At 53.0% G+C, this 22,321-nt stretch overlaps 1 protein-coding gene across 1 annotated transcript in view; it reads right to left on the bottom strand.

The window, feature by feature from the left end:
* The window catches only part of LOC120112760 (squamosa promoter-binding-like protein 6), a 39,929-nt gene extending 19,346 nt beyond the window's left edge, over positions 1 to 20,583 (bottom strand). The window contains exons 1-5 of the mRNA XM_039132594.1: positions 20,428 to 20,583; positions 19,182 to 20,328; positions 15,767 to 15,948; positions 488 to 823; positions 146 to 378 (exon numbers count right to left, since the gene is read on the bottom strand). Of these exons, the coding sequence (XP_038988522.1) occupies positions 146 to 378; positions 488 to 823; positions 15,767 to 15,948; positions 19,182 to 19,762 (1,332 nt within the window). The 5' untranslated portion in view covers positions 19,763 to 20,328; positions 20,428 to 20,583. The remainder of the gene's footprint in view (positions 1 to 145; positions 379 to 487; positions 824 to 15,766; positions 15,949 to 19,181; positions 20,329 to 20,427) is intronic.
* Positions 20,584 to 22,321: the final 1,738 nt, after the last annotated feature.

Below are 22,321 nucleotides of genomic sequence, written 5' to 3' on the forward strand. Positions count from 1 at the left end.
TAAGATTGCAGACCCTAGTCTTTCCTATGTCACAATCTGAAAGTTATTATTCACAACCCAAAAGTTATTATTTAGTAAGCAAGGCCATCTTATAACCACTTGATGAAAATATTGCCAAATATAAAATCCAAATTAAATGATATACCTGAGCATCTCCATTGGAACTAGATAGTGACTGAGCCGATGTTGAATCTGAATTACCACTAGTTTGAGGTGGACTCAACTGTCGTGAATCCAGCTGCAACCATGACTGACAATTAGGAGAACCAGTCCCCAAATGTACAGGGATTATTGGCTTGTCAGATCCATCTCCACATTCTTCACTATATGTGCTGTTCAAATCGAAGTCCTTCAACCTGACTCTCTTGATAGCAGACTCTGCAGGAAGCATATCAAGTAATCAGCATAAAGGTTTTGATTCAGATTAGATATCATACACTGTTCACTTAGACTGCAGGTCATAAAGCAAATACTTGCAGAGTCCCACCTGGGGAAACCATCATTTTCGAAGGCATCTCTGTCATAGTTGCAGCAACTAGTCCCATATGATTAGTCAGCATCAGACCCTGAGTACCAGAGATACAGGTTTTTTTAGAAGCTGAACACAAGGGCCTTGCGGATTCTTGTGCAGGAGCACCATTTGAAACCGGAGCATTAGCTGCTTCTGATGATGTTCCAGCAGTAGTCCCAACTTTTTGCAGATCTTGAGAAGCTTGCAGGAGCCCAGAAAGGTTTTTTGCATCAAAAGAACCAGCAAGATTGGCAAGGTTCCTCAAAAGATGAGACAAGAGGTCCTGATCTTTTGACTGCTCGGAGCTATGAGCTGCATGTGCAATATGAACTTATCAGTGGTTTAACTCATTACAAGTCATGTTACGTAATAATGAAATATCCTAATGAGAGACCACAAGTAAAAAATCAATTCAAAAGATGAACGAAGAGGCATTGCAAAATCGCATTAAAGTTGTAATTCTACTGTAAATCTCTAATATGGTTAAAATAAGTTTGTAATATTCATTCTACAAAGCTCTTCATCTCATAATTCTAATTTTGCACTACTCTCTTCAACAATATTCAAGGATTTAAATATTAGTAACAAGCTCTTTACCAGTTTTGTCCTGGAATGGAAAGGTACCTGTTACGGAGGAACTTAGCCACCATGCCCCACGTGACCGACACGCGCGCCCAGGAAGACTACGGCAGTCCCTTGATCCAGCAATCCGACCCCGAGTCGGATATCTTCGGCTCCGCAGCCCGACCCCGAGTCGGCTGCCCCTTGATCCAGCAATCCGACCCCGAGTCGGACATCTTCGGCTCCGCAGCCCGACCCCGAGTCGGCTGCCCCTTGATCCAGCAATCCGACCCCGAGTCGGACATCTTCGGCTCTGCAGCCCGACCCCGAGTCGGCTACCCCTCGATCCAGCAATCCGACCCCGAGTCGGATATCTCTCGACAACGACAGGCTATTCCCCAGAGGCACCCCGCGGCCTCCTGCTCCACTACTCCCTGCAACGGCTGTATCCGATGCTGCTCCACGATTTCCTGTAACAGCCGTACAAAGCGGAACTCCACTACGCCCTGTCATGGCCGTACCCAGCGCTGCCCCACGACGCCCTGTAACGGCCATGTCAGTGGCCACTCCATCGTGCCCCACGATGACGAACCCCCCTGGAAAGACCCCCCAGCCTGGTATATATGCGGCTGGGGGGAGAAGGGGGGTAAGCAATACCTTCCAGAGCATCCTCTTACTTGCTGCTATCGTCTTTCCTTCTCCTCCAATCTCCTCTGACTTGATCGTCGGAGGGCCCCCACTACCCCAGTGGTGGTGCGAGGCTTGCTTGCAGGTTTCCCGGTGGAAGGTGGAGCGTGATCAACACCAACCAAGGCAACTCAGACGGAACCCCGTTCACACCGCAGTGCCAATCGTTCTCGGTTTGGACCACCAGCAACAGTTGGCGCTAGAGGAAGGGCCCGAATCTCAGAACGATCGTAATGGCACGGCGAGGTGGTCGTGGAGCTTCCAATGCTTCCGGTCGCGGGGCCTCTCGCGCCTCCGGCCGGGAGGCAGCCGCATCTCCAACACACTCTCAGCAACATTCCACCGCCCCACCTCCCATTCAGATGGTCGAAGCCGCTCAGTTCGACCAGTTAGTCCAGCAGGTTCGCACCCTCGCGGAGGCAGTGCAGAACCTGCAGGGTGTGATGTCTCGAGCGCCGCAGCGGGCCCAGGAGCCGCTGCTCCCTGAGCGCTCACCTGTCCTCCTCAACCCGCGCTCCTTCCTCTCCCATGGGGAGGAGCGCCGGCGCGAGGAAGATTCTCGAGCACGGTCCGTTCTGCCGGGACCTTCTCATCGGAGCTGCGCGGGGTACGAAAGGCGGACCCGGGCGCGTTCCCAGACCCCCCAGTCCTCGAGGAGCCCGCACTCCAGTCGGTCCCCCTCGCGCCGCTCCTTGTCTCCCACCCACCGGTCGTGCTCCCTGGACCGGCGGGTGGACGATCTCCACAGACAACTCCAGGTCCTGAAGGGCCACTCCAAAGATCCCTTCGCCGACTTGGAGATCTCCTCCCAGCCGGCGCTTGCCTCGAGGATCCTGCGGACCCCAAATCCGCCGGGGTTCAAAATGCCGGCGATCGAGCCCTATGACGGGGCAGCGGACCCGCGGGATCACGTCGAGAGTTTCAGGACCCTTATGCTCCTCCACGGAGCATCAGATCCTCTCCTCTGCAAGGCCTTCCCGGCGACCCTCCGTGGCCCGGCTAGGGCGTGGTTCACCGGACTGGAGGCTAACTCTATCCAGTCCTTCGACCAGTTCACTCGCCTCTTCATCAGCCATTTCGCCGTCAGTAGCCGGCGGCGACTGGTCTCCGACTCCCTCTTTGATGTCCGGCAAAATGAGGGAGAAAGCCTGCGGGATTACCTTACCCGCTTCAACAAGGCTACGCTGGAGGTCCGGAACCTGAGCCAGGAGGTGGCTCTTTCAGCCCTGAAGCGTGGCTTCCGGAAGGGCAGACTCACCTTCTCCCTGGACAAACGCCTGCCGCGGAGCTTCCCGGAGCTGTTGTCTCGGGCGAACCAGTATGCGGACGCCGAGGAGGCGGCCGCCCACCGGAGCAAGGAGGCCGCCGAGACCCCTCTAAAGCTCGGAAAGAAAAGGCGAAAAGAAGCACGCCAGAGGAGGAGCCCGACGCCTCAACGTCGGCGCAGAAGCCCGTCACCGGCGAGGAACCACGGCGCCTCACGCCCTCGTTCTCCGCCCCGACGCTTCAACCGGTACACCCCACTTCTGACTCCCCGGGCCCAGATCCTTATGGAGATCAAGGGGCGGGAGGACCTCCCGGTCCCGAGACAGATGAAGAAGATCCCTGGGAGGAGGCCCTCTCGGGCGTACTGTGAGTACCACCGAGACCACGGTCACGACACCGAAGACTGCTTCCAGCTTCGGGACGAGATCGAGGCTCTCATCCGCCGAGGGCGTCTCGGTCGATATGTGAACGACCGACGTCCCCCCGCAGACCCGCGTCCGGCCGACCCGGCCCCTCAGGAGCCTCGGGAGCAGAATCGACCCGTCGCGGGCGTGATCCACACCATCACTGGGGGCTGCTCTCGGCCCGTGAGGAACGCAGGGGGCTCGGCGGAAGCATCAGGGGTGGCCGTCGCGAAGAGGCAGAGAGTCGGAAATGTAATCACTTTTTGTGATGAAGATGTAAAGGGGGTTCAGACCCCCCACGATGACGCCATGGTGATCTCCCTCACTATGGCGAACTATGATGTAAGACGTGTTCTTGTGGATAGTGGAAGCTCAGCTGACATTTTGTTTTACGAGGCCTTCCAAAAGATGAGCTTGTCCCGACAATTGTTGCACAAAACATCCACCCCCCTCATAGGATTCACTGGAGACGCTATCTCGGCCGAAGGTGTCGTTGAGCTGCCTGTGACTGCGGGCGTTGCACCCGCAGAAGCCACGGTGCGGCTCGGGTTCTTGGTCGTCCGTGTTAACGCTATCCTCGGACGACCCGGACTGAACGCCCTTCGTGCGGTAGTCTCTACATACCATTTGCTCATGCGGTTCCCCACGGCGGCCGGGATTGGAGAGGTCCGAGGTGACCAACCGACCGCACGGCAATGTTTCCTAGCAACTCTCAAAGGGAAGAAGCCCGTGGAGGCCCTAAGCGTCGAGTCCCTTGACGCCAGAGACGAGGTGGCTTTGCGGCACGGGGAGCCGGCCGAGGGTGTGATCGAAGTTCCCCTCGAAGAAGGTCGCCCGGACCGGACGGTCCGGGTCGGTGCCAATCTCGACTCGGAAGCTCGGGCCCGGTTAGTGGAATTCCTCCGAGCCAATGCCGATGTATTTGCCTGGTCGGCGGCCGATGTACCTGGGATCGACCCGGAGGTCATTTCTCACGCCCTCAACGTCGACCCGACCCACCGACCCGTAAAGCAGAAGAAGAGACACTGTGCCCCGGATCGGATCCGGGTGGTCGACCAGGAGGTAGACAAACTCTTGGAGGCAGGCTTCATAAGGGAAGTGAGCTACCCCGAGTGGCTGGCAAACGTCGTACTTGTCCGGAAGGCGAGCGGAAAGTGGAGGATGTGCGTCGACTACACCGACCTGAACAAGGCGTGTCCCAAGGATAGCTTTCCGCTTCCACGAATAGACCAACTGGTCGACGCGACTTCCGGATATCAGCTGCTGTCTTTCATGGACGCCTTCTCCGGCTACAACCAAATAATGATGACTCCACAGGACGAGGAGAAAACTGCTTTTATAACAGACCGGGGGCTGTACTGCTACAAGGTAATGCCCTTCGGTCTGAAGAATGCTGGCGCCACTTACCAGCGCCTCGTCAATAAAATCTTCAAGGAGCAGATCGGCCGGAACATGGAGGTGTACGTGGACGATATGCTGGTGAAGAGCCGCCATGCAGACCAGCACATTGCGGATCTGGAGGAGACTTTCGCCACCTTGCGGAAGTTTCGCATGAAGCTGAACCCAGCGAAGTGCGCCTTTGGTGCTTCGGCCGGGAGGTTCCTCGGTTTCATTGTCAACCAGCGGGGGATCGAAGCCAACCCGGACAAAATCAAGGCCATCCAAGATATGTCCCCTCCGACCAAAGTGAAGGAGGTTCAGGAGCTCGCTGGAAGGGTTGCCGCGCTCGGACGATTTGTGGCGAAATCGGCCGAACGCTGCCAACCGTTCTTCAAGGTGCTGAAACGCCCGAAAGACTTCCTCTGGACGGCCGAATGTCAAGCAGCATTCGACCAGCTCAAGGAATATTTGGCGTCTCCTCCCCTGCTGTCCAAGCCGCAAGAAGGGGAGATGCTCTACCTTTATCTGGCGGTCTCCTCAACCGCAGTCAGTGCGGTACTGGTTCGGGAAGAGGCAAAACTTCAGAAGCCTGTGTACTACATCAGCCGAGTCCTGCGGGATGCCGAGACGCGGTATACGAAGGCTGAAAAGATCGCCTTCGCGCTGCTGACCGCGACTAGGAGGCTTCGCCCCTATTTCCAGGCTCATTCTGTCACCCTCTTGACCGATCAACCACTGCGGCAGATCCTCAGCAATCCTGAGAATGCGGGACGGCTGGTGAAGTGGGCAGTAGAACTTGGTGAGTTCGACATCCGCTACCAGCCCCGACCCGCCATCAAGGCCCAGGTGCTCGCGGACTTCCTCGCTGAGTGCACGGTGCAGGAGGCGGAACCTAGGCCGCCGGAAACACCCAGCCTCGACCTCCCGATCTGGACGCTTCACATCGATGGGTCGTCGAACCCCGAAGGTGGAGGGGCCGGGCTGGTCCTTACCAGTCCCGAGGGAGTGATAGCCGAGTATGCCTTGAGGTTCGGATTTCCAGTGACCAACAACGAGGCGGAGTACGAGGCCCTAGTCACGGGACTCAAACTCACCAAGGAGCTCGGCATCCGGCGCCTGAAGGTCTTCACCGACTCCCAGCTGGTGGTCGGGCAGGTCCGTGGGGAGTTCGAGGCCCGGAGCCCGACCATGCAGAATTACGTCCGGAAGGTGCAAGCAATCATTCCCGACCTCGGCAGTGTCGACATTCAGCAGGTCCCAAGAAGTGAAAATGCCAGGGCCGACAGGTTGTCCCGCTTGGTGGGCGCAGACGCGCACAACTTGTCGAGGGCGATCTACCTGGAGACCCTGGATGCCCCGAGCATCGGCGAGGCCGGAGCGGTGATGGCGATTGATCCGGAGCCATCTTGGATGGACCCGCTCGTCGCCTACCTCGCCGAAGGGATCCTCCCTGAAGACGAAGATCAGGCTCGGCGACTTGTCATGAAGTCCGCCCACTACGTACTCTATGAAGGGAGGCTGTATCGGACCTCGTTCACCGCCCCCCTCTTAAGGTGCCTCCGCCCCTCGGAAGCGGCCTACGCCCTCAGCGAAGTCCACGAAGGCATCTGCGGATCGCACTTGGGGGCTAGGTCCTTGGCGCATAAGATCATGAGGCAAGGCTACTATTGGCCGACCTTGTTGGAGGACTCAAAGGATCACGTACGGAAATGCGACGCCTGCCAGCGCCACGCCAACGTCCAGAGAGTCCCCTCTGTCCCCTTGGCACCAATCACCGCACCCTGGCCCTTCGCACAGTGGGGAATGGATATCCTCGGACCATTCCCCGTCGCTTCGGCCCAGCGGAAATTTTTGATTGTCGCCATCGACTACTTCACCAAGTGGGTGGAGGCAGAGCCACTGGCCACTATCACGGAGGCACAAGTCCGGAAGTTCGTGAAGAAGAACATCATTGTCCGATTTGGGGTACCTCGGGTCCTCATCTCGGATAATGGTCGACAATTCGACAACAAGCATTTCCGTGACTTCTGCGAGGAGTTCGGGATCGAGCATCGGTTCACGTCTGTGTCGCATCCCCAAACCAACGGCGAGGCCGAGGTCACAAATCGGACAATCCTCCAAGGTATCAAAGCGCGAATCGGTCGGACGGGGCAAGCTTGGGTCGAAGAGCTCGAGAATGTCCTTTGGGCGTATCGGACCACGCATCGGACCCCTACCGGGGAAACGCCTTTCAGCCTAACCTATGGCACAGAAGCCGTCGTCCCCGTGGAGCTCGGACTCCCCTCACCTCGGGTGGCCGCGCACCGACCCGAGGCCAATTCGGAGCAACTCCGAGGGAACCTGGATCTCTTGGAAGAAGCGAGGGAAATGGCGCAGGTTCGGATGGCGATGTATCAGCGTAGGGTGGCCCGATATTACAACTCCAAGGTCCGACCGAAGCTTTTCAGAATCGGAGATCTGGTGCTAAGGCGAGCTAAAGCATCTCAACCTGCGGAAGGTGGGAAGCTAGCGCCAAATTGGAAGGCCCGTATAGGGTTCGCTGGGTAAACCGACCTGGCTCCTACCAGTTGGAGGCCCTAGATGGTCGAGAAATCCCAAGGAGCTGGAATTCCGCTAACCTGCGGATGTATTACCAGTAGAACGACAAAGCCAGGAAGACAGTTCGAAAATGTATAACACTTTTCATTTCAATAATTTCTGGTTACAATGGCGTGCTCGTGTGATTACAAGGAATTCCCAGAGGGGAATTAGGGTGTAAAGAAAGTAAAGAAGAGGTGGAGACTCCGAGGAACTGAAGGTCTGGGATCCCGAAACCTCCATCCGAAGCAGCTGCAATCCTGCAATCCCGCCGGAAGTGGGTGCTTCCAACCGGAGGCGCCATCGACGTCTCACGAAAAAGACGAAGAGCCGGCGCGGATGAAGAAGAAGTGGACGAAGGAGAAGTCCACCCTGCTCCTACCCAGAGGCGCCATCCACACCTCACGAAAAAGACGAGGAGCCGCCGCAGAAGAAGCTCCCGCTGCCTCCAGGGAAACGCCACCTCCAAGGGATATTCCGGTCCTCCCCAGTGTTAGGGGAGAGAAGGAATGCAAGGGAGAAGAGCATATGGAGGCGCGGTCCCGGATCAAGCGTCTGGCGCAGAGCTCAGTCGGGAGGCTGAACTTCAAGGAGGGGAGATGTGATCCCGGATGAAACGCCTAGAGCGGAGTTCCGCCGGGGAGAACCTCCTTGTTGATTCCAGATGAAACGGCTAGTTGGCGGAAGTCGCGAAGGGCGCGCCTCCCGTTCCTTCGGCAGGAGTCTCTCAGCCATGCGCCAGAGAGGAGGTCCACGATCCATGGCAACCTGAACAGCTCCGGCTTGGCAAACTCCATCGCACCTGCACCTGTATTTATAGCCAAACTGCGGCCCCCCGGTCGTTCCGATGCGGGTGGCTCCCATAAATGCGGGCGCATTGAATCCGGAGCCGTTCCGGCTCTCGAGGCGTATCTTCCCGCGATTTCCTAAGCGTCATTCTCCTTAATCGCATTCTTTGTGCAGGACACTCCGGGTGGCATGTACCCCTAGGTCCACGTATCTTCGCTCGCGCCCAGGCCGCATCCGCCTCGAAGAACGCGCGTATCGCGGCCGCTTAACTGACACTCCTCGCAAGCAGCAACTGGTAATCCGATTTTCCAGGTAACGCATTAATTAGCGTTTAATGCCCTTCTGGTGTTCCCCAGGCGACGCTTGGAGAAGAGGAGAAACGCGGATCGCAGCTGGCCACGGAGAAACCCCGTCGGACGGCAAGCGACAGGCGCACGACCAACGAGCGGAATTTTCCGAGGCTCGGCCCTCGGATGCCAGGCTAACCCGATGATCATCCCGGGAGCAGACTAGCCTGAAGCCCCGACCGGTCGCCTCGGCTTGCGCCAGCCTTGGCCGACCAACGAGCGGAATTTCCCGAGGCTCGGCCCTCGGATGCCAGGCTAACCCGATGATCATCCCGGGAGCAGACTAGCCTGAAGCCCCGACCGGTCGCCTCGGCTTGCGCCAGCCTTGGCCGACCAACGAGCGGAATTTTCCGAGGCTCGGCCCTCGGATGCCAGGCTAACCCGATGATCATCCCGGGAGCAGACTAGCCTGAAGCCCCGACCGGTCGCCTCGGCTTGCGCCAGCCTTGGCCGACCAACGAGCGGAATTTCCCGAGGCTCGGCCCTCGGATGCCAGGCTAACCCGATGATCATCCCGGGAGCAGACTAGCCTGAAGCCCCGACCGGTCGCCTCGGCTTGCGCCAGCCTTGGCCGACCAACGAGCGGAATTTCCTGAGGCTTGACAACCCTCAGATGCCAGGCTAACCCGATGACCATCCCGGGAGCAGACTAGCCTGAAGCCCCGACCGGTCGCCTCGGCTTGCGCCAGCCTTGGCCGACCAACGAGCGGAATTTCCCGAGGCTCGGCCCTCGGATGCCAGGCTAACCCGATGATCATCCCGGGAGCAGACTAGCCTGAAGCCCCGACCGGTCGCCTCGGCTTGCGCCAGCCCTGGCCGACCAACGAGCGGAATTTCCCGAGGCTCGGCCCTCGGATGCCAGGCTAACCCGATGATCATCCCGGGAGCAGACTAGCCTGAAGCCCCGACCGGTCGCCTCGGCTTGCGCCAGCCTTGGCCGACCAACGAGCGGAAGAATTTCCTGAGGCCTAACCCTCGGATGCCTGGCCTAGTGCCGGAAGAATTTCCTGAGGCCTAACCCTCGGATGCCTGGCTTAGCGCCGGAAGAATTTCCTGAGGCCTAACCCTCGGATGCCTGGCCTAGCGCCGGAGGAATTTCCTGAGGCCTAACCCTCGGATGCCTGGCCTAGCGCCGGAGGAATTTCCTGAGGCCTAACCCTCGGATGCCTGGCTTAGCGCCGGAGGAATTTCCTGAGGCCTAACCCTCGGATGCCTGGCTTAGCGCCGGAAGAATTTCCTGAGGCCTAACCCTCGGATGCCTGGCTCAGCGCCGGAAGAATTTCCTGAGGCCTAACCCTCGGATGCCTAGCTCAGCGCCGGAAGAATTTCCTGAGGCCTAACCCTCGGATGCCTGGCCTAGTGCCGGAAGAATTTCCTGAGGCTTAACCCTCGGATGCCTGGCTTAGTGCCGGAAGAATTTCCTGAGGCCTAACCCTCGGATGCCTGGCTTAGCGCCGGAGGAATTTTCTGAGGCCTAACCCTCGGATGCCTGGCTTAGCGCCGGAAGAATTTCCTGAGGCCTAACCCTCGGATGCCTGGCTCAGCGCCGGAAGAATTTCCTGAGGCCTAACCCTCGGATGCCTGGCTCAGCGCCGGAAGAATTTCCTGAGGCCTAACCCTCGGATGCCTGGCTTAGTGCCGGAGGAATTTCCCGAGGCCTAACCCTCGGATGCCTGGCTTAGCGCCGGAAGAATTTCCTGAGGCCTAACCCTCGGATGCCTGGCCTAGCGCCGGAAGAACTTCAAGAGTCAGGAGTCGGCGAGATGCTACCAAGAGTTAAAAAGAAAAAGGACGAAAGCGAGATGAAGAAACATTCAACTTGCATTAACTTTCATTGTTTCAGGGCCGAGACCCATACAACTTGGCAAAACGCCGACATACAAAGAAAAGGACAATGAAAGCTACAGAAGGTCAGCTTGGAGGAACCCCCGGATCGGGAACGACGGGCACGTCCGCAGGAGGTAGGGAGGCGGTTGGAGAGTCAGCAGGCAATGGCGCCGGAGAAGAGTCGAGAAGGGAGATCCCACTCAGGTCAACTTCGGGGTACTTGGCCGACACCCTTGCCAGGCCTTCCTCGAAGCCTAAGACAAAGGAGTCGGACCCCGCGTCCGACATGTCACGGACGAACTCGTCAGACTGACGATAGGCCCGTACCGCCTCCGACATGTCACGGGTGAACTCGGCGGACTGACGAAAAGCCTGCACCGCCTGACGCCCGATCTCCGCACTCTTCTCGGCCAGCGCCGCCTCTGCTCGCTCCGTAATCTGAGCTTTAGCCTCCAAGACCTTCGCCACAATCCGGTCGTCAGCCTCGGAGGAGACCCTCAGCAGATTAGCCTGAGCCTCCTTGTGCTTCGCCTCGGCAGCAGTGCGAGCGGCCTCAGCTTCCTCCAGGCGCGAACGAAACTCTTGGTCGTTCGCGCGGGACTTCTCCAAGGCCGACTCCAATTCGCCCAGTTTGGCTTCAAGAGACCGGGTTCGGTTGCGGGCGTTGTCGGCAGACCGCTGGGCCTTCTCCCACCTCTCTCGATAGTCCGCGACCTTCCGGGACTGCTTTTCAGCTCGTTCCTCCGCCTTCTTGATCTCGCTTTCGAGGCCCGAGGCAACTTTGAGTTGCTCCTGAGCCTCCAACAGTTGCTTCTCGAGGGCGGCGAAGCCGAGTGCCCGCTCTTCGGCCTCCCGGAGCCTCGCCTCGAGGTCCCCGGACGTCCTGCCCGCCGCAGCCTGGCCTCCCTCTTCCATTGCTTTCAGTCGGTCCTCGGCCTTCGCCAGAAGCCCCGCCTGTTCCTTATAGCACTCCTCCAGACGGATCATGTACTGGGCGAGCTAAGAGATAGGAAAAATGAGGGCGTCAGGCGGAGATCAACAGAGCCAATAAATGATGAAAAGCGGCCAGAAGAGCACTCACCGACATAAGACAGACGCAGCTGGCAGCCCCGACGTCAGGGACCCTCATCTCCCGGACCTGCCTACGGTCCTTCTCCAGCAGCACCGTTTCGATGAGGTTTCGGGCGCCGTCGGAAGTGAAGGCCGACCCCGATTTCTCCCCGGAGCCGGACGGTGGTTCTGCAGCCTTACCCTTATCCATCGCCTGGGGAAGAGTCCTGCTGATCGTGCTCGGGGCGGGGGTCGCTCCAGGAATTGACAGGGTCCCGCTCGGCCGGGGCCTCGGCGCGTCCCTCCTCGTATCATCCGGAGCCGACTGAGTCAAAGGCCGGGCTGGGGACCGATCACGTCCGACCCGTCCGTCTCGAGCGGGCTCGGATGACACCTCCGGAATAGCGGCAGTCTCACCACCGGAGGGCTGATACAGTGCCAGCTGCCGGTCCGCGCCCGCGGCGTCCCCCTGATCGGTGGGCCCAGACTCGTCGGTCGGCGTCGGAGTCGCCTCCTTGCGGGACTTCTTCGCCGGTGGGGCCCCGCTCGGAGGAGCTCGTTTCTTCCTCCGGACCGCTTCCAGTAGGGACGACCTACCAACAGCCGGTCCCTTGTCCGACCGCATGACGTCGTCAATCTCTGCAACAAGGACGAGATGGTGGGAGGCTGAGAAACCGAAGGAAAGAACGAGACGAAAGAGGAGAAAAGAGTCAAAAAAGAAATGGTGGCGGGCTCACGGTTGGCGGGGACCGAGCTCAGACCGACATTCACCAAGGTATCCTCGGAAATAAGGCGGGCCACCGGGGGGAGCCGGCCCTCGGCAACCAACCCCTTCAAGGCGGCGAAACCATTGGATTCCTCCCTCGACAGCCTCGATAGGCCGATCGGGGACTTCATCGGCGTCTCCCAGGTCGCCCTGATTCCCCAAGAGGGATCTACATCAATGAAAAAGAAACGCTCCTTCCAGCCGTGAATGGAGGAAGGAGCCTCCTTGACGAGGCCGCACCCTCGCCGCGCCGCAAAGCACCACCACCCTTTGTCCTGGGGGTGGCCATTCAGGCCGTAGCACTCCCAAAAAACATTCAGGGTGGCGGGAATCTCGTGCATGCGGCAGAGAACCTGGAAGACCGTCAGGGCGCGCCACGAGTTCGGCACCAGTTGCGTCGGCGCCACTCTTAAACCCCGGAGCACCTGCACGACTAAGTCCGAAGGGAAAAAGCGGAACCCGGCCTGGAGGATGCCCTCATTGATGGCGACCTTCCCTGGAGGAGGATGGGACATCCTCTCCTCAGGCCCCGGGAGCGTAACGTTGCAGGCTTCAGGAAGGTGGTACCGAGCCACGAATTTGTCTAAGTCTTCGGCGACCAGCTCCGACTTAATGCGGTCTGCCCTCACTTCGCCCATCCCTAATGGCCAATAAATCTACGGTCAGGACGGGGTCAAGAAGGGGGGAAAGACCGGAACGACTGGAGTACACTAGTACGAAAGGAGAAAGTATGGAGAGCCCTAAGTAGAAGAATGGGGTAACTCACCGGAAGAGAAGGAAGAACGGCTCCGAGAGCGTCAAAGGAGGAGCAAGCGAACAGTCCGACGGCAACGACGGCAGTGCAAAGGAGAAACTCGAAGATGTCTGTAGAGAGAAAGGCGGACGGGGGAGGGCCCCCGGTTAAATAGGCGGAAAGGCGGGTGACGCCTCGGTGACGCCAGAGGACGCCTGGCTACCGAAGGATCGCTCGCGCCCCAAAAGCGAATCGGCGCCATTAAGGAAGGATGTCCGCCGAAATCTGCAGACTGCCAGATCAGCGACAACCGTCATACGCCATAAAGAAGGCGGGAAGCTCAAAGAGCGCGCGCCTTTCTGAGGGATGGTGGCAATCTCGAAGCATCACTCCCTTCACCCGTTCCCCTTCTGGTTCCAGGCTCGGGAGTGGGGGGCTACTGTTACGGGGGAACTTAGCCACCATGCCCCACGTGACCGACACGCGCGCCCAGGAAGACTACGGCAGTCCCTTGATCCAGCAATCCGACCCCGAGTCGGATATCTTCGGCTCCGCAGCCCGACCCCGAGTCGGCTGCCCCTTGATCCAGCAATCCGACCCCGAGTCGGACATCTTCGGCTCCGCAGCCCGACCCCGAGTCGGCTGCCTCTTGATCCAGCAATCTGACCCCGAGTCGGACATCTTCGGCTCTGCAGCCCGACCCCGAGTCGGCTACCCCTCGATCCAGCAATCCGACCCCGAGTCGGATATCTCTCGACAACGACAGGCTATTCCCCAGAGGCACCCCGCGGCCTCCTGCTCCACTACTCCCTGCAACGGCTGTATCCGATGCTGCTCCACGATCTCCTGTAACAGCCGTACAAAGCGGAACTCCACTACGCCCTGTCATGGCCGTACCCAGCGCTGCCCCACGACGCCCTGTAACGGCCATGTCAGTGGCCACTCCATCGTGCCCCACGATGACGAACCCCCCTGGAAAGACCCCCCAGCCTGGTATATATGCGGCTGGGGGAGAAGGGGGGGTAAGCAATACCTTTCAGAGCATCCTCTTACTTGCTGCTATCGTCTTTCCTTCTCCTCCAATCTCCTCTGACTTGATCGTCGGAGGGCCCCCACTACCCCAGTGGTGGTGCGAGGCTTGCTTGCAGGTTTCCCGGTGGAAGGTGGAGCGTGATCAACACCAACCAAGGCAACTCAGACGGAACCCCGTTCACACCGCAGTGCCAATCGTTCTCGGTTTGGACCACCAGCAACAGTACCAATACAGTCGAGATGGACCGAGGTGCTCAGTATCAACAAGAACAAGAAGCAACCAGTATGCAACAGGTACAGACACTAAGAACTATCAGTACATAACTGGCATGGACAGGTGCAGTCGTACACACCAGTTCAAGAGGAAAACAGTGTCCTCCACTTATACAGATGCCTTTTTTCTGTTAGCCAACATTATAGGAGTTTGCAAATTACATGCAAAATAGACCATCTCTATGATAAATGCTCACGCCTACAAAACAAGCTGAAAAAGTTAAGGACTGCACCAAATTACTAAAGAAGGCCTAATGCTATTAAGAAATAATCCCACAAATTTGGCTTCGTCCTTGTTTACATGCCTTGTCACCCCAAATATGCATTTAAAGTTTAATTTTCTCATCAAAAGTCAAACTCTCTTGATTCTCGATCATATGTTTTTTTTCTGACAGAAATAAGAACCATGTTCTTTTTCCTCGCCTTTTATTAAATAATTAAGCTATGACAAACTGGTTGACCATACCACAGCTAAACCTAATTTAGTTTACAAAAATCTATGTCAGCATTTAGAATATTTCATGAACAACAGAAAATGTTATAAGGATCTTATGCAGAACTGATGAAATCATAACACACAGATCAACATATTTTAAGTATAACCATAAATTATGAATTTCGTATGTTTGTATACATACGACACTCTCTTCAATAGGGAAGTTCATGGCCAATGTTGCACATGTCCATATATACAGTTAGTGCTAGAAATATACAACTGTCTGATCAAACAATTGAGCGCAATAAGAAATTCTGATTTTCATAAGCATGACAAAAGGCATGATACACATATGTCAGTATCAAGAAGTCTTTGAATAAAACAAGAAAAAAAGGCGTCCCATGCATGAGGCTCCTACCACTGTGAGGTCCGGGGAGGGTCAAATCACAGCCTTGCACCTATCTAGGAAGAGGCTCTTTCCATTTTCCGAGCCCATAACACCTACATCAGGATGGAACAACCTAACTGTTGCACCAAGCCCCGCCCTCAAGAAGTATATGATATTTATATATGTTAATTAATTATGAAACATGTAATATGAAAAATATTACAGGGGCTATAAGAAAAAGGAAGAACCTCTTACAACCAAGAAAGCAAAGAAAATATGAAGGATGATGACTTCTGTACAACTTTAACAACTCGATTGCAAAATAATAAACAATAGGCACTAGTAGGACACATATCTTATTGTTCATCTGGACAAGAAACCAGCTGCACAGTATAGTATCTTGCCTCAATTTTCGGCCCCCAGAGGGCCACACAAAGGATCACTCAAATGGCCATATCCCATAATTGTAAGATTTCCCATAAAGATATTTATTCACACATCCGTGGGGTGCAGCGAAAGGGGGGAGGGGTGGCGAAACATAGCTAGATTTTTACAAGATATGACAGGCATTTTCACAAAAACAACAAAATAATACCATCAACAACTATGGAGAACCCAGAGCACAATGAACTCAGAACCAGCAAAAAGAACATAGAAACAGCACTGAAAGAAATAAAGACATTAAGTCTCAAAGAAAGAGATGTTAAATATGTAGTATAGAAAAGGGTTTAGCTATTACAGTGCAAATTCGAGAGAATCCTTAGTAGACTCATCAATATATAACTGCTACATTGATCATCAATTATAGAAGTTCCACTGGAAGTGACATCAGGATGGGTTTTCCTCCTTCGTCTATTGTGGCCTGCCAAACGTCGACGACAACTTCTCTTCCCTTCATCAAATTCTTGAAGAAGGTGAAATCTGGACAGCAATCATAAGGAGCTCATAAGAAGCTGCTAAAAAAATTGCATATAATATTCTGATGTAAGACAGATTCTGATGTCAGTAAACAATGGCTAAATAAAAATTTGAAATGGCGCACAGATCACAATAGAATCAGTTACCATCAGTTCAGGTCATACAGAGACAATATCACAAATTCATCAGCCATGCTTTTCAGTTAAAGAGTGGAATCATCCTTATGCTTTATGCTTTAAAGGATTAAAGAGAAACATTCCTTGGATTAATAGGGTCTCCCTCACTCAGTTCAAGTCATATCAGAAGTAGCCTAGATAATGTTTTTGAGTAGATGGAAGTTTCTATAAATACCATAATCTTCCACCCTTCACCTCTCGTCGCTCCTTTTTGGTTCGGTAGTTTCTCAGTGTTCAAGTCCATTTACAATGAGCATTGAATTTCAACATTTTAGATTGTGTTAGGTTGAATTAAATATTATAGGCAAAGTTGTATTAGATGTAGTTTAGGCAATCTTAGTTCAGTAAATTAATGCCTGTACTCTTACAAATACCTAAATCCAACACCCTTCACCTCCACCTCCCCAACTATCTCCCCATCTTCACTTAACTGCTGTTTAGCAAGCCACCATTTTGCAAGGGAAAAGCGGGAGACAAGGCCTGGCTAAGGGAAGAAATGAACTTACCTAGAATCCTATTTTCAGCAAATTCTATTAATGCAGTACGTTACATGCCATTTAAATTCCAATTTCATAAATTTCTAGGAAATGAAAAAACATTAAAGCCGCACAGAAAAAAGAGTGTTTCTTATCTGTAATAGAGTTGTCAAAATTTGCATCAAAACCCATCATATTTTTGTCCATGTGTCTTAAGATGTGCAGATCATGGCTAACAATATGCATTCAAATTTTTACAGCCCACCATGCATTCTAACACACAAGCACTATCATTGTTATTCAGTCTATTAGTGCAAATTAGAACCACCATAATCTTTTGATTTTTGGTTCTAGATCATGATTTACAATTTAAATCCTTAATACAAACAAGGTGTTAAATGCCACATGCCACTGTTGGCATGCTGTACAAATGCTTGGCACGCAAAGGCACACATTCACTAGCAAGCATAAGTATTGTGTGCCCGTAATGCACAAGCACAAAAGATGCTAACTATCTTAATACTTGAAATTTAATGACCCATCTTGTATTTTCTACTGACATGATCTGGACTCAAATCCTACCAACAAATTCTAAATCAATTAATTTTATCATGTGGTAACTAGGGAATGGCATCGGGAATGGCATCCAGTACTAATAGTCGTGTTCAAGGTATAACTTGAGTTAGGAAATTCTTAATAAAATAAAAAATGAGTTCTGGATATGTATAACTGTCAGTATATGATTCATTAACCCAAAGTTTGTAACATTCCTTCCTATTTATTTACTTCAGTTGCATTTCTTTGTCACCATCCAAAAGGGCTACTTAGTGTCAGCCTTTTTTAAAGTTATATAGGAGCCTTTGTCACCTTGAGGGAACATGGTCTTTTCCCTTATGTAACTTGTCCTCCTCTTGTGAATCAATTTTGAGTTCAATAAAATTCAGATTATTCTCTAATTCTATGATGCAGCTCCATAAATTGCAAGCATTTCCTTTGCTAGGTGCAAAACAAGCACTTGGCATAACAAGGACACTAATTATCATTTCCTTTTATATTTCTTGAGGACATTTTTTCTATATTATCCTTATTCTCCTTCTCTTCAAAAATTCTTACTTTCATCCTTTCAAATCACCATCTAGCCTCCCAAACATTTGATAAATGTGGTCATGTTGAATCCTAAAGGCCCCTGACACCAAATATAATTAAATTATATTAGTTGTAACCAAGGTCCGCCGTACCGGTACCGGTCGGCGTACCGGTGGCGGGCCGGACCGGTACGGTACCGGTCCGGTCCGGTACGTACCGGCCGGTATCGGTACAGTACCGGCCGGTACCGCGAGTCAAAAACCACAGCGCCTCGCGCTGTGGTTCATAAAAAAAAAAACGTACCAGTGCGAACCGGCTGGTTTGCACCGGTACGAGGTCGGTACCAGCGTACGGGCTCCGTACCGGCCGATACGCACAAGAAAACCGGAGATACCGGTTTTCTTGTGGTTCCGGTACCGGTCTAGGACCGGACCGGTACGTACCGGCCCGTACCGGCCGGTACGGGCCGGTACGGCATTCCATGGTTGTAACCTTCATTTTTCATAGCCAAAACAAGGAATTACAGTCAACTTCCATAATCATTCACCGAAACCTGTGAAAACCAGATCAAACTTTCCATCAAATTTACCCTATCTACTATATCTACTTCACATAAAAATTCCAAGCTCCAAGCCCAATGTAAATGCAATCTTAGCATTAAAAGGAAAATCATAGCAATTGAAGTTTTGCTGTTTCCTACGATAAGACCAAACAAAACTTCAGATATCCTGATCCCTTTAACTTACAACCTCGATTAGGGTGTTAATGATCCATCTCTTTTGATTGTCTTGCATCATTTTGGAGCAGCATGAGCTCCAGCTCTGTATTGTAGCATCTGAAAAATCGAGTAACTGAGTATCTAAAGATAAATTTTTGATGTCCGTAAACCAATAACTAATGTCGATATTTTGTGACATTCTATAGCTCAAGAAAAGACAATATGCAGAGGGGTTCAAAGTGATCAATTGTAAAAGAGCAACGAAATTATGGGATTTCTTTATTCATCTCCCTTCCAAAAGCCTACAGTTCACAATTACTTCATGTAGACATGGTGATGACTCAAATCCAAGTTCAAAATGCAGCAACTTATTCATGATGGGGATTAGGTTTGACCAACAGTGTTTGCACAGATAGAGAGACATTGCATCTAAATTATGTAAAGGGTTTTCTAAGGCCACAGTTGATTATATTAAAACTGAACAAAAAAAAAAAAGTAGATTTGAACTAGTGTTTTTCAATTTTTTGATATCTTAGATATGGAATTCAAGATTACAGGGTTTAGAAGCAGTTCAGAAACAATTTAAGTAAAGCTAATGAAGAAATAAGTGAAATCAAGTGAATATATACTAACCTGCAAACAGATAAGGAAAGGGATGCCCTTAAACAATTGGTAATAAAAACATATAGATATAAGAGACAAAACAGTGGTTAAATGACACTGCAGAGAATTAACAGGATTTGCATGGTAAACCAAGTAAATAAGCTGATGAACACCGACCTACTACATTGCTGACAGAAACGCTGGATAGCATTTCCAACCATTGCTGTGCTGGCCTTTGCATGCATCTCACAGACCTTGTGCCGCCTATGATAGTCCTTGGAATTGCTGAGGTCAGCCCCACAGCCCACCACCTGGCAAGTTGGACGGTTAGAATTGCCCCCCTCCAACTTGCTCTTCTTTCCATTCTTTCCTTCACAATTCGCATTGTCGGGCTCTGGGATAGGATAAGCATGCCCCCCGAGCTTCAAAGCAAGAGATCCAGCTCCATCATATGGTCCATCCTCTTCCACCACTACAATCCTCCTTCGCTTCTCCGCTTCACCATTTCCTTTCCCAAAATCAGTCTCATCAGAGCAAGATGATGAGCTGTTTGACAGCACTCCATTTGCTGCATCAGGGAACAGCTGCTTGTTCCTGCAGTCCGATGGAACAGCAGTCAAAGGGCTGGCTATAAACAGCTCGCCATCCCACTTCCAGTCATTCAAGTCCCATTCAAAGTTCTTCCTTCCAATCCCATTCAAGTTCGACACTCCAGAACCATAAAATGGATGGCTTTCGGCCCCAATTCCAGCCTCCATCAATCCAGTAAGTCCCTAAGAACAACTAAACCCTCAATTCCAAAAACAAAAAACCCCCTAAAGTTAAGGGATTTCAAGCCCCTCAGGACATGGAACATAGGAGAACAGTAGCCCAATGGTTTCCCCAGTCCGCCTCGCTGCGCCCCCAGAAATCCAAAAACATCACGCCCACAAACCCGTGAATCCAAGCAAGTGCAACCCACATGCCCAATTACAGAACTCTTAAAGAAACCCCACAGTATTCAATCAAACATCAAAAATTCCTAGAACTCCAACAGAAGAAACCCTAGTACGGAACAGCTGATTCTAAAGCACGAATTTCCCCAACTTCAAGCCTTATTAAACCAACAATTTCGCTAAATTATACTAGAATTGAAGAAGTCTAACAACCTCAGTAGCTAATTCCAGTTCCAATCTTGCATTCCAGATGTACCAAAACCCACCAAATAAAACATGAAGCAGCAAGGGAAGCAGCAGAAACCCTAGCAAATCCACACAAAAAGCTTCCAAAGCCCTAGATTCCGGAGCCGAATTTCACTTCTAAGCTCCCTAATTCCAGGAAAAAACTGAAAAAAAAAATCGCAAAAACAATACTAAAGTCAGGGAGGGAAAAAAGGAAACAAAAACCTCATTTTAAAGCAACCAACGGCCGATCTGATGAATACCTTGCGTCGTCCGGATTGAGATCCCCAAAATCGGCGGCGAGCGTTCGGCGGAGAAGAGATCCCAAAAGGCTGCTAGTGGGGAACAGAAGGAGAGGGGGACGGACAGCGGAGAAGTTAGGACGAGGAGGCGGAAATGACGTCCTGGGAAGCGATGCGGTTTCCGACCCGCACGGCCACGCATTTACATCTAGAAGAACACTAATGGCACCAGGTTTTTCTACACCCACTGTCAGACCCTCGAACGAAAAGGGGCCTGATACGGTGGGGCCCGGTTACAGTTTGGGTTGGAAAAAAGGGTGGGTGGATCTCATGGGGTTTCGCTAACTTTAAGGCAGATGCATTGTACTTTTATAAACAATAATAAAGTTAGCGTAATTTTTTGACCCAAATTGCCCCACCTTCTCTTCGGTGACTGGTATTGGTAGGTCCCACCAAGCTAATAGAACGACACGTTGACGTATTGTGCGTCAAAAAAGCATGGGGACCGATTGGGTGGGCACAGTAACTGCCACTATACAATACGGGAACGGCATCTATGACCGCACCGGCTCTCACCAAATGAGAAGACTTTTCAAACGTGAAAAAAGAAGATTAGCCGCACGGAATGGCCAAGAACCACGGTGATTACGAGTGGTCAATTATTTTATTATTAAATAATAATAAATAAAATTTATTTTTTTTTTTTTTTTTTTTTTTGCTGATGCGGGTGGATCATACCTGACGGGATCGGATACACCCAATAAGGTCAAAAAATAGGATACCTCGGAGTGCCAAGGGCAGCTCCCCATCACCAATCCACAAGGTGCCTCCGGAGTGCCGAGCTACGTACGCAGCAACCCAATCCGCGGCACCATTCCCTTCACGATAAATATGTTTGGCCTGAAAAGCCCGTCCCTCCCCCGCCATAGCCCAAATGTCACGGAGCAAGGGATGATCACAACCGCCACCCCTTGGACCCCCCTGGATCCAACTGATGACAGTGGCCGAGTCACCCTCCAGGATGACGGACCTAGCCTGTAGGACATACCGTGCATGGCGAAGGCCTGCCCAGGCTGCACTCAGCTCCGCACTCGGAACCGAAATGTCAAATAACTGGCTGCCACCAGCAGCCACAACCCTGGCAGACGGGTCGCGAATAACAAAGCCCGCGCCTCCCCGCATACCACCATCCAAAACAGACCCATCAAAGTTGACCTTGAGGAAACTCGGGGGTGGGGGCTCCCAGGTGAAAAACACCGTACGGGAAACTGCCGAAGCAAAGTGGGAACCCCAGGTGTCCCGAGCTATCAAAGTCCCTCCGACAGGGATGGTGTAACCCAGCTCAGCCGCCTGAGCGCGGGCACACTCAACCACGAATCGCGGCGACATACGACGGTCGTCGAAGGTGCGAGCATTCCTAGCCAACCAGATCTGGTAGGCAGTGCAGCTCGCTCGAACAGCCCCCAGGCGAAGCAGCGGGGACTCCGAGCCCTGGCGCATGGCCTGTAAGAACGGATCCCTACCCCGCCATACGACCTGTGGGACCCCTGCCAGACGCCAAGTGCCCCTAGCCCATGTGCACCGAAACAGAGCATGATCCACCGTCTCGGCCACACCACAAACCCCACACACCAATGGGATCCTCACACCTCGACCTCCAAGTACAGCCCTAGTAGGAAGGCGGTCCCAGACCACCTTCCAGAGGAACAACGCTACCCTCGGGTGTAGCCCCAATCGCCAGATCCAGGCACAATCCGGGCCAGGCTCGTGCTCCCGCCTAAGGATGCGGAAGAGATCGCCCATCCTGACCCTGGATCTGGTAGAGGAACTCCACACACGTACATCTGGTCCGCCACTCCGTGGTAAGGGGAGTGAGCGGACCCGCTCCGCCAAATGCTGCCCGAAGAATCGGGCC

This window comes from Phoenix dactylifera, chromosome 12 (genome assembly GCF_009389715.1).
Source record: "Phoenix dactylifera cultivar Barhee BC4 chromosome 12, palm_55x_up_171113_PBpolish2nd_filt_p, whole genome shotgun sequence".
In the NCBI taxonomy this organism is placed as follows: Eukaryota; Viridiplantae; Streptophyta; class Magnoliopsida; order Arecales; family Arecaceae; genus Phoenix; species Phoenix dactylifera.